The sequence below is a fragment of the Falco peregrinus genome, chromosome 1 (assembly GCF_023634155.1).
Source record: "Falco peregrinus isolate bFalPer1 chromosome 1, bFalPer1.pri, whole genome shotgun sequence".
In the NCBI taxonomy this organism is placed as follows: domain Eukaryota; kingdom Metazoa; phylum Chordata; class Aves; order Falconiformes; family Falconidae; genus Falco; species Falco peregrinus.
Window position 1 is genome coordinate 25,496,135 of NC_073721.1, and position 12,717 is coordinate 25,508,851.

A 12,717-nucleotide genomic window follows, 5' to 3' on the forward strand; every position below is an offset into this window, starting at 1 on the left:
CTCAGCCCTCCAAAGTACTCTTGAGCAAGGAGCAGTCACTATAGCATCTTGCATAGGCTCAGCTACGGTATTTACCGACTATATTGATTCAGCAGGGAGTATCTGACTGTGTAACAGCTTGCTAACTCATTTCATTAAGATTCTACTTCGGACTCTTCAGCCTTAACAGACACGAACTTCAACTTACTAACCTCTACGTCCTTCCTCATTCTTTCTTAACCCTTGAGAAAGTTAGCTTATTTGCACTGATCAGAGTCACACCGACTGGAGCCATTGTAAACAAGAAGATTAGTGAGAGACCACACTTGCACTCCATGAAGCAGTACAGGAAGTCAGATAGGAACACCATTTAAGTCAGCGCTCTTGGATTATTAGGGAAGTTTTTCGGAACACGTCTAGTAGCACAGTAATATATTCAGTATCTGAACAGTAGGAAGCTCTGCACACCAGCCACAAGACAGTATTGATTTCATCACCTGTAACAAGTCAGCAACACACTGCAGTCATGTTTTTCCTTTCGCAGTGGAAACGATCAGAAGCGCATCTACAGGTATCAAAAGTGCTATGCTTGAAAAACAACCAGAAACGCAAGAAAACCAATACTGCTTCCATTCAAGTTTGTTCATCTGTATTGTATACAGAAAAATAGCTCATGGCTACCACTGTGGCAAAGATATGCCCTAGATAAGGCAACAGAAGACACATATGCAGTCATGTCCAGTATACAGGAGAAATTTTATTCATATGTAACGCACTAAAGAACAGAATACAGCTTTCCAAACAACTATAGCAAATGCAAAAAGCTTCTTTGATTGTTGTTTTGGAAAGGGATTTTTTTAGGTTTCTGTTTTAAAGATTACAAGATCACTAAAAATGAAATATATCAATTTAGTTTGCATGTAAGCGAAAAAAATGCGATATATTTATTGGTATTTTTACTACTAGTCTGGATGGACACATTTGTAACTGAAATGGTTTCCTGTAAGCACTGTTGCCACTTCTATAAAGTTAAACATGCCTCACACTATTTTTTTTGGCCTTGAGAACAAAATTCTGCATCCACACTACTGAACTTCTGAATTTCTAAACAGAACAGTCACATCTAAATCTCTTACTGAACATAGGCCAGAGACTGTTTCAACTCTGCTGTACCCTACAAATAATTTCAGAGAGCACTAGCTGACCTGGGCTGAAATTATGCTGAGGACAATTTAAGAATACAATCAGATTTTACATGCTGGCATTTCTCACCAGTATGGTCCAAAGACTAGTGCAAACAGCAAGGAAACAAGATCTAGTGAGATTCCTCTGCCAAAATTCAATAGTAATACTGGAGTTTTCCTATATCCTAGATATATCCTAACTACTAAGCAAGAGGTTTTTGTTTAGTCCAAACATTTTTATTTCACTGTTCTGGCTGTTCTGGGAAAAAAAAGCAGGGCATAGAAGATTAATTTACTGGGACAGCTTTATTGTGGTAATTTACAGCAAGACACAGGAGTAGCTATGAACACCAAGAATAGACCAAGGCAGCTCTGAAGTTGAAAAGATCAATGATTTCCCTGCTGTAGAACCCCTCTCTGAATGAATCCTAGGATATTTCCAGCCTTGCTACTAGTGGGCTTTTAAAAGCAACGGGAAGACAAGAACAATTTGGGGCTCCACCTAATAGTCACACTGTCTGGTTCTATCTGTTCAATTATTAAGGAGTAAAGAAAAAAAGAATTTAAATAACACAGAATTAAATTTACCTGGATCCTGTGACTCTCTTATAGTTGTCCTTAGAATACACAGCTAGGATGCTGACCCCTGAGCCTATGTTAACCAGCAGCATAGGATATGGATTATCAAGGCAGTAAGGCTTTTTCTGGCACTGTTCAGGATCTGTAGGATTTTCAAAATAATAGCACTCCGGCTGGCCATTGAAACCAACAGAATCAACATAAAGGAGGCCCTGGATCAAACAGTCCAATTCATCCAGTTTATGGAGTTGTAGATCAGCAATCTGGAAAAGAACAAGAAATTAACAAACATTTCCTAGTATAATACAACACTGGGAAGGACAAAAGGCTCCACTGAAGCACTTTGATCAGTTTAATAGTAACACATTATGCTACTTAAACAGTACAAAGATCTGTCTAAGCATGAAGTCTGAAATAAGAAGTTAGCTATCTGCCTCACAATGGGTACCTCCCAAAACAATGACGGGCTGACCAGTAATATCGTTTCGTTCCTCTGCCTCGGAGATATTCCCTGCTCTGCAAGCAGGAAACATTTCCCACCCTCACCCCTATTTTGAAGCAATAGATTTCCTTCCCCTCATCCCCATCCCAAGACGAGCTGTGTTCTGCAGCTTTTGGACAGTATCTGACACATGCCTGCACAGCAGCATTCCTCGGGTTGCAAAGTGCTTTAACTCATCATCCAACTACATTTCCCAGCAGTTTAATTAAACTTTCAATAGAAGCATTATGATGAAGAAACTTCAGTTAAAGACAAGATAGTTACAAGCCTTACAAAGTGCACGTGTTTATGTTAATACGCATTAAGTACGTGATCAATTATGCTCAAAAGATTTACATTTTTTTTAGTATACGTCACCAGTAACCCAAGAGTGCTATTTATTTAAATTATGATGAGCACTTTAAAATGCCTTATGAAAAACAGGGTATTCCCAATGTTTGGTGAAAAACAATAGAAAAACCCCCTTAAAAAGAGCTTAAGAAGGACATTCCCTCTGAGACCTCACAGCTCACCCATGGCTGTACTTAAACAGACATGTCTACTTGCCACAGCATTCTGTTTACTAGAATTAGAAATCACATCTCTTGAAATAGGATACAGTGACAATCTGTAGAAAGTCTCCTTTCCAGATAACATTGAGCTAACCTGTGTTAGGGAGAGGGAGGAAAAAAAAAATACAATAGTAAAATGGCCTATCCAAACCCTGAGGTCATCTGCACTCTCATACCTGCAAAGTAGGTCTTACTGTCCAGCAGAAAAAGCAACAGGGTATTAGGAACACAAGGCAGTTACACAGTACAGAGCTAGTTCTCAAACATTTGCGTATTGCAGGATGTTTTTACAACAGCTCATGGAGAAGATTTACAAGGCTAACTACCTCCTATTTTTAATTCTGGAGGCTATATTAAGTCACTATAAAGAGGAAAGGTATTTCTGTGGAACAGGCACGGCCAATAGGTTACATTCTTTTGAGCTATTTAAATCTCTCCCCTTAATTTTTTTTCTCTACTTATACATAGCTCTAACTCGTCTTAACTGAAAGCCATTCTACTCTTTGGATTTGCCCTTTTGTTATACTAGCTAGTCCTCAAATCCTGGAACCATAGAAAATAAACAAGACTAAATAACACCAAACCCAAGACCTCAGTATAGATAGTTATTCATAGGACAACAGAGACAGGTGGAGATCATCTCTTCTTGTTTCAGTATTTCTTCCTTTAACTTTTGCAATCCCTTCCTATTTTTCTTCTTGGTTACCACATGGCTACACAAATTACAGTTACAGAAATGCAGCACAAAAGACTTAAACCATTTGGCCAGCAAATAAAACAAACACAAATCAGGAGAAAAGTTTTTAAAGAAATATCACAAAAACGTTAAGGCTACTTTGCAAATATCTTGGATTTCAGCAATTTCTTGCTATTAGACTGAAGGGAAAAGCTCTAATCAAGAGATACACAATACAAGGCATTAACAAAACAAATGCTTCACGCACACTTTCTCACAGTGGACATTGTATGAAGCCCACCAAGTCATCACCCATCAAAGGATTTATTTATTTTGTTAAAACTCAACTAACATTGCACATAGCTAGTCAGAATAAGGAAGGGTTCTATACTAACCATGATCTTTCTCTAGATTTTGGCTGTACAGTCTCAGTTTGCTCATCTTATTGTATAAGCTAGATGCAGCATGACCAAACACGATGTAACACAGATACAGCACGCACAACCACGCTACAAACCAGAAGCCTGCTATACAAAGACAAGTCATCAGCAGATTCATGGCCCCTACTGTCAAAACTTCTGTCCTCCCATAAGCCAAATAGCCAGCCACAAGCTGCTTTTGTCTCATCCACGTTAAACTTTTATTAATAGGTAAGCATGAGTGAGAGACTTTGCAAGACACAAGCAAGCAATACAAATCTAAGGGTAAAACACTGCTGGCATCAGTGCAAACACCCAGACAAAACCCTTGTTTCTCGTCTCCAGGCAGCTCACCAGTTTTGTAAGGATAGAACAAAAGAAGTAAATCAAAGGTTCTTTTTCAAGCACTAAGCATAATAAGCACTTATTAGGTCCAGCCCTCCACATATAAAAGACACACTAGATTTTGTTCTGGTTTTTATAGCTCTGTGCTATATTTAACAGCTGATACCCTATAAGCAGAAAAGCCCTATTACTGCTTTCTTTCATCTATGATATTCATAGCAGACTGAAAAACTATTCTCCTGCGCTGTTGCTGCAGTCTGGTTTTGATTTTTGGAAGGTGTAAGACTGGCATCAGTATTCCATGTCAATCCCCCTTCATTCAGAGAACTGTAAGCTCTGCAACCACCAGACCTCTGAGGCTCCAAAGAGCCCAGTGAGCCACCACTGTTCTTGTTTCTGAACACAAATTAGGGCTCAGTTGCAAGAAATGTAGTAATCCAGTCTTGTACAAGAAGCTGTGATAGAGCCAGGTCACAATTCCCAATCCCTTTCCTGGCATACAGAACTGCCTTTTCCCTATTTGTTTCTTTGCTTACAATGACTCAAGCAGCAAAACTGCATCACAAAATACATGTGCCCGTAAACATCCTAACTAATGCACAAGTAGGCAAACTTTTTTTATCTCGTGTCATCACCTGACCTACAACAGACTTACCTGTCCTCATCTTTCAGCTGGTTGAACCGCTTCTTCTCGCGGGAATCAAAGTTTATGTGCAAAAATGCAAAACAGAAATGGGAGCTGTATGCAGAAGCACATTTTAATTGGACCTTTTTCCTACAACTTTTTACAAAATGCATATGCAGATTATTTTCCAGCACTTTACAAGCCCCAAAGTGAGGGCAGAAAGAGTAACGGTCAACTTCCTCCGCTCTGCACTCTTGTAACTATATGCAGCATGCTGCCTCCCTAGAAAATTTTATGTCAGAAAGGTGTGCTATGAGAGAAGAACTGCAGAACGAAGTAGTATACAGGACCCTGGAGGGAAAAATTTATGAAGGTTACAGGGAAACCATATGTACATTTTTTTGTACAAAGACCAATTTTTCTGCATTATAGCCAGACAGTAGAAATACCTCTTTATTTTGAACTGTTTTTTAAATACCAGGGGAGAGAAGGGAACAAACCACTCTGAACCTCAAGGAACTCTTAAGTACCATCAAAAGGAGGGACTCGGGACTTGAACCATGCTTACAAGTGAGTGCAACACAGCAAGGAAGTTGTGAACATTTCCCCATGACAGTTCTCACCTGGCAAACTCCTGAAACCCGGCTGATTTCAAGGATCTACAAAAGGTCTTTTGTTGCTACATACAGATGCTACCCATTCAAACAAGGCAAAGTCTATGCAAATTAAGGGTAACCCCAACATCTGCTGAGGCAAAAGAGAAGACAGACTCTGCACCAGCCTTTAAAAAAAGAACTAGTCTGGGATCCTCTGCAGAGGATCTGCCCTTTTGCCCAGCTAGCTGTAAGGATCTTTCCCCTCTCTTGGCAGGGAAGAGATGCACAACGCTTCTCCACGTTCCCTCCGAAGAGCTTCCTAGCTTCTTGCAGTAGTGGTAAGAGAAGGTATCATGGCTACTTCACGCATTCTCTGGATGCCACTTTCAGCTCTAGCCCAGTCTATGCACTACAGGCCAGCACCTACAGCCTGAGCAGCAGTGTCCAGCCTCCTCAAGCAAGTGAGGCGCAATGCGATTTTTGGGTGTCTTATGTTAACCTAGGGCTACACAGCTTACTCATCCCACAATACAGGACAGCGAGTTATTTGTTTTAAGATAAATACAATCTAAAAGTCATCCACAAGCATTCAGTTCATACCACAAAGTCAAGCCTTAGAATCTAATAACTGGCACAAGGAAATTACTCTCCAACAGCCAAGCTTACTCTTAAAGCATTTTCCTTACAGGTTATGGGGAAGGTCAAAGCCCGAGTTTAAGTTTGTGTTGGTAACACATTGCCTTCCTTCCCTGTCCCAAGTGTTCTGTATTAAGTGACTGAGTTTCGGCCCAGACCCTGCCACTACTGAAGACAGCAGTAAAATTTCTACCAAGACAGGTTCTTTAAGTGTCTGTTCAGGAAAGGGATACAAAGATCCCACCTTTGAGCCACTGCAACCGACAGGAATTTTACAATAGAGCAGGTTTCATAAAAAGATCTGAATAATCCTTTCTTTCCTCATCCCCTATGTATCCTTTACCTTGAGTTGCTTTAAAAAAACTAAGCAACAACCAAGGAATTTATTCCTCATTACATTAACAGCATACTTTTGTGCAAGTAATGTGCATGGGCTATCATGGAGGAGTCACAGAATACAGAGAGTTTTATGTTACAGATGCACAAGCAAGTCAGTCTATGTACTCCTTACTTTTACAGAAGTGACATTACTTGAGAATTTCCAGAATGGGAGGTGACAGTATGTAGTTGAGGAAAGGAGGGAGGATTATCAGTGAAGTTCGGCAACAGATTCATCCATGCCTGAAAATAAAGTCAGCCAGCCGTAAAGACCAGTAATTTGGAAAGGGGGTAAAATACAAAGAACAAAAAACAAGAACAAGAAACACACCCCCTAAGCTGGACACAGTCCTTTTAGTGAATTATTTACTGATGCTCTTCAATGAGCATTAAGTATAACCATATGGTTGGTAAAATTATTTCTGCAGTCTAGTTTAATGAATAGAGTCAGTTTTCCTGCTTCTAGGGGAAGCATTCAGATTTTAAGAATCAATCAAATGATTTGCCAGGCTACTGCTATTGCCATCAGTCACCAAGCAGTTCATGGGGACTCTTCCACGTCTCCTCCCATCCAGCATTGTAGATCACACGAGAGGGAGGTCAGATAGCTAAACCTTGCTAAACCTAGCTAGCTTTGTAGATTTAGTTGCCTCTCTATGGCACAGAAGACAGGCTTAAGGTGAATAGAAGCCTCCCAATTTTATTTTATAATATACAAAAGCAGAAGAGATGTCTAGATCAAACGTATTTAACTCATTTAGGGATTCAAAATTAAGACACTGGAGCAGGCAATTAACAAGAGGGTGTTTGCTTGTCTATTTTAAGGAGAAAAAGTTGTAATCTTAGAAGGATTCCTTCTTTGGGATTTGAATGCTGTTTTGCAATATGTGGGATCTTTTGTCCTAAATCTATGCAATCCTCAAAGTCCCATAAGCATTTAGAAATACCATCAGAGACAAGTAACTTACATGCATGTACACAGGGAAATAAACAGAACAAAAGCATGTTATCTATATCAGGTTCCTAGTGTTTAGCCAGATTTTTTTACGAAATTAATAACATTCACAAACTTACTTTAGTTTTTCCATATTGCTTCTAAGTAACAGAAACACTTAAAGCCTCCTCCATATAAGACATTATACAATATGGGATCTTGCAACAGCAGGATTTTGATGACATGTTCTCTACTTCTACAGGTGCATTAGAGTGATCAAGTATTTGAAACAGGTATTTCAATCCTTTGAGAGAGCAATCCTGAAGCTGTTGTCCAATGTCAATTTACAGTCAGCATAACACACTGAGGTAGCCAGCTGCTGTTACAACAGCTGATGAAGTGTGATAATTTAAGTGCCATTACCGAGGACACTCAGCCCTTCAAGAGACATTAAGCAAGTAAACCTTCATGTAATGAATAGTATTTGCTTCTTTAATACTCTATGGCTGTTACAGCTTGAGCCAAGAAATACCTGCTGTAAAGGAAGGTGTGGAAATGGATAGCTGTAAGAAGGTGTCCAAAGCGCTCTCAGGTGTGAGTGCACTTCACCAGTTGCTCAATGCTACAAAACACTGCACCAGCCTTTACAGTGTTTTTCTTAAACTACCTATGAGTATTGCAGCACACAGAATGTTAACTAACACTGCAGAGAGGTGGGATTTCATGCCTGAGTCCACCAGTAACTTGCTATGTGACCTCATATTTTTGTACAATAACTAGCAAAACAGCCCAGACTTCAGCCGTGGCTTCCAGTGCTACATTGACTGTATTGCAAATGAGATGACAGAGACTGGTCCCTCACTGCAAATTGCATGTTTACACTAGATAAAGCCAAAGCTACGGGGAGAAATGCCTAGCTGTGATAGCCAGCGGGTAACTTCCAGTTCAAATGAACAGCTGTGGGAGTGAGGGACATGAACTTCCCTATTAAGTAAGCAACTCTAGCTGCTATTACATGATGCAGGAGAGATGAAGTTGGGAGCACTGACCATTCCAAATGGATAGTCAGCCTCTTCATAAAGTCCCAAAGTGACCTCCCATTGTCACTAGAGAATGAATCATCCCATGAACACGTGGAAGGACACTCAAAAACCTGAAATGAGGCCACACTGACTAGCACTAGAACTCACCTCCTACTGTGGTGCCAACACCCTTACATTATGCGAGACAAACCAAAACTTTTGAGGACTCTCTTATCATTAGGCCCTAACACATAAGGGACTTGCAATCAGCCTAAAGGACAAGAAGTCTGGCACTGGTAGTGGACTACTACAGCAATTCAGAAACTTGATAGTCCTTCATGAGACTAGCTGCTTCCATGTCCAGCGTTCACTAAAAAATGACTCAGAACAGTATCACAGCTGGAATTTATGTTGATCTCTTAAAACATCCTTTCTCCCTCTTAGGATCTTGGTCATCTGGTAGGTGAGGGGTATTTACAACGGAAAAATGTCTTGTACTGCAGGAATGGATGCTTGGAGTTAAAAATGAAGCACACAAAGCCAAGGACTGCTGTCAACGGCAGTTGGTAAATCAGTACGATAGCTCCCTAGACTGAAGCAGAGACAGAGGAGCAACTGATCTAACCTGTCATACCCAGCAACCATCCCCTACCCTCAAGAACAGCTCAAAAGCTAGGGACAGTCAGACCTGCCTGCCAAGTCAATAACATTAATTTTAGTCAGGCTGCTCTGGTACAGGCAGACTAATCATTCTTTTCCAGAAAAATGGAGATAGGTCCCAGTAGAGACACATACGTAACAGGCAACTGCCTCCCAAATGACTGTTTCTCTCTAACGCAGTTTGTACAACAGCATGCTCTGCCTCCGTTGCCACAATCAATTTTTGCAGTGCACCCATCTGGGAGCTAGGACTATTGCTGAAGTTTATACAAACAGCAGATCTACAAATTCAGATCTATATGAGCTTCCAGAGCTCCCTGCAGAGGTTATTTTTAAATGCTAAGGTATCTGGGACCTAGTCACCTCTTGAACTGCCCTGCTTCACATGACGTACTCCCAGAACTGAAATCAAAAGGTAGCTGCTATTGTCATGTTTCCATACACTGTTTCTCCTCCTGTCCCACACTTGGTCTTACAGACTCTTGACTTAAGTCTGCTTGAAGATTAATACAAAAGGGAACCTGAATCTAATCTCCAGCCTGTATAGTTTAATTTCTGGTTTTCCAATAGATAGCCAGTTTGCAAGATGAGTACCTGTAGTCTCAGGCTTCTGGGTTGTCATAACACACCCTCAGTTGTTTATGAAGCATCTGATCATCACATTTGTACTCTAAAAAACCCCCATTTTCTGAAGACATCCTGCACAGTAATACTTCAGTAGAACACTCAGCAAGTAGAGTACCCTCCCTGGCCCCTGCCATGCTCTCAGTAATTCCAATTAACAAACAAACTGATTCTGGTAGTCTTAACCAGTTAGGATGGACAAACCCCGTAATTTTCTCTTCAAGTTTTAATAGAAGGACTCCCCTGATGTTTTACCAAAGTGCTTCCCACTGAACCCATACTAATTGTTCACATACCATTCTAAAGTCCTCCTCAAACTTGTAAGCTCCGCCTCCTGTGGCACAAAGCGTAGTGTGCAAACTGGAGAAGTTCTTTTCACTACCCATCTGTATGAACCTGTGCATGGCACAACTGGGAAAGCGGATGAAGTGCAGGTTTCCTTTGCGTCCACACATAGTCAAATTTTTCAGTTCAAGATGGACATCACGAATGCCAGTTTTACCATAGGCTGTATTGGAGGTCAAGTATTTCCTAATGCTTTTCAGGTTTTCCACCTCCTCCTGTTCCTCTTCTGCTGTAATGTCCTTAGGTTCGAAGTAGACCAGTTTAACCAGTGTTCCACCGATATCCATTCCGAACCATGGAAACGCTAAGGACAAGGGGGTTGGGGAGGAAGAAAGAGAAAGTCACTATAAATATACAGGTTAGCCATCACTTACAACATTTGCTGAATGACACAATTCAGTGCAGTCACAGTAGCAACATCTGCTCCTGAAAGCTGGTGGTCACTTATATATCCAGTTAACATGTATTAAAACATCTCTACAAGTTAAGACTTCATAAAGCCTCAATTAAAAAAGAAAAAATAATCTCAAAATACTCTTCTATGGAGAAGCAGGTTTTAATCAAGGAAAAATATTTTTTTCCCAGGAAAACATTTTACTCTTCAGTCAGCAACTCTTGACAGAGCACATTTACTGCATTTCACCCAATCTGACTGCCAGCACCAATTCTTAAAATAGACAAGAGGGGTGGAAGAAGAAACAACCAAATAGGAGAACAAGATTTCTCAAGTCACATTCCTACTGCGTAACATCTACAACTGCCTTTCCAAGCCCAGCTGGAATTCCCAGTTACAAGGTTCTGTCTGGAGAGAAGTAATACGTAACTCTCTCATTATGCTGGGAGTCTCCAGACTTCAACCCACCAGAACTACCAGGTCTGTTGGAACTACATCACCTGCATTAGCAGAAAGACAATGAGCTGGTTTAAGTCAAATATTTACTACTGTCAGTCCTTTTTTTATTTGAGCACAGACTCCCTTTGCTGGTACATATGTTAGCCAATTATACAACTATAAAAGAAATGCCACTATTTGCTTCTTTGTGCATGTGTGTGTGTATATATATATATTGTCACAGGAAGCCTACATCTACTAAAGCCTCTGTTCTGTTAATAGCAAAATGACTATGTATAACATGCAGACAGAAGATACTAACTGAACCAGCCTGGTCTGCCTGCTCTGCTTATATACACCCATGCATTTTAAATAGTAAGCCAGGTAACTTTATAAGCTCTAAGAAGCAAGACTACAACACCTATACACAGGTACTGCAGGAGAAGGCAGCTAGTATTGTTTCCTGGAGAAATTAAATTAAACATACCAAGTATGTGGTTAACATCTAAGACATTTCTAAAACAGCAGTCACACAGTTGCCTCCTGGCTTTTTAGGGAGAATCAGGCAGGCTTGCTTGAAATGTTATTCTACCAACTGCGGCATCCCATTTAGCATTGATACAAACTCCAAACCATGGATACTACCTGCATTACTGATTTTTCTGCCAGTGAACCCAAGTGTAAACAAGTTGGGACAAAGATTTTTAATAAGTACAGGAGGTACTGATCACACTGTTCTTCCTCGCGTAGTCACAGATCAGTATTAGGTTACTCAACTTCAAGCTGAAAGGAGCTTAGATTCTTCTTACCACAAGGGTCTCGGCACCATTCCTGTCTGGCTGAATAATTCAAAAGTCTAAATTTCACAATTAATATACCCTCCTCTCCCAAACCAATCCTTAAACATCAGATGTTTAACACTTATTTTGCTCCATTGCTATATGCCAAATAATTGAATCATCAGTTGCTCCCCACTCTCCCTAAGGAAAAGGCATGCATGAAGTCCCACAAAGCAGCCTGCTTACAGCTCAGTTTTTCTAGGAGCAGCTACTGTACCTGTTGTAAAGCCTAATTTCTTCTTCCATGCCCTACAAGCTACAAGACGCAAAGACACTGAAATGAAGCCTAATGTGAGGTTTGGGAAGATACATTCTATACAAATGCATAAGACCTCCCTGAAATGGGAAGAATTCAGAACAAGTGTTTTTAAAATAGGCTTTATTTTGAAGAGGAAAAAAATGTCCTGTAACTCAAAACAGTTTTGGAAGTACAAGGTAAGTATTTATGCAAAAGTGGTCTGATCCACACTTTACAACACCACAATGCAGTGGAGCTCAGGACACCAATCCCATTAGTGATTTACACAGATCTTTGAGTTACTGAGAACTTTAATCACCTGTCCCACTGGAACAGTAAGTCTCCTCCTTGGATGTATCTTAAGTAGGCACGCAGGAAGTTTAACTGTAAAAGCAGCATGGTTGGAGTGTGCAATACACAGCCAGCCTGTAGCTAAGTGTAAGCCAACTCCCAATATTCTATATTAAGGGCATAAAATCTGCTACAATATACCTGCGCCAACACTTGCTTTAAAGCTACAGTGTAGATTTAAACTTTACGAGAGGGCAGAAGTATTCCACTCTGCTATCAAACAATTCCAGCAATGAAAGTGTTAAGTACTAACAGCTGAGAGTTGTCCATAAATGACTGCCAAGACATTCACTTTTATATCCTAACATTTTCAGGAGTTTTAACTAAATCACTAACAAAGAGTAAGTACCATAGAAAATAACTATGAAGTTATTTCATGTCTGTATAGTTCTTAGGATAAGT

General features: G+C 40.2%; 1 protein-coding gene across 6 annotated transcripts in view; it reads right to left on the minus strand.

The window, feature by feature from the left end:
* PANK1 (pantothenate kinase 1) overlaps positions 1 to 12,717 on the minus strand; it is a 47,960-nt gene that overhangs the window by 8,294 nt on the left and 26,949 nt on the right. For 5 of the 6 annotated variants that reach the window (XM_027788859.2, XM_055805026.1, XM_027788858.2 and 2 more), the window contains 2 exons: positions 10,007 to 10,359; positions 1,752 to 2,005 (listed from right to left, as the gene is read on the minus strand). In XM_027788859.2, coding sequence (XP_027644660.1) covers positions 1,752 to 2,005; positions 10,007 to 10,342 — 590 coding nt within the window. In that variant the 5' untranslated portion in view covers positions 10,343 to 10,359. The remainder of the gene's footprint in view (positions 1 to 1,751; positions 2,006 to 10,006; positions 10,360 to 12,717) is intronic. The other variant, XM_027788860.2, reaches the window with a different exon arrangement.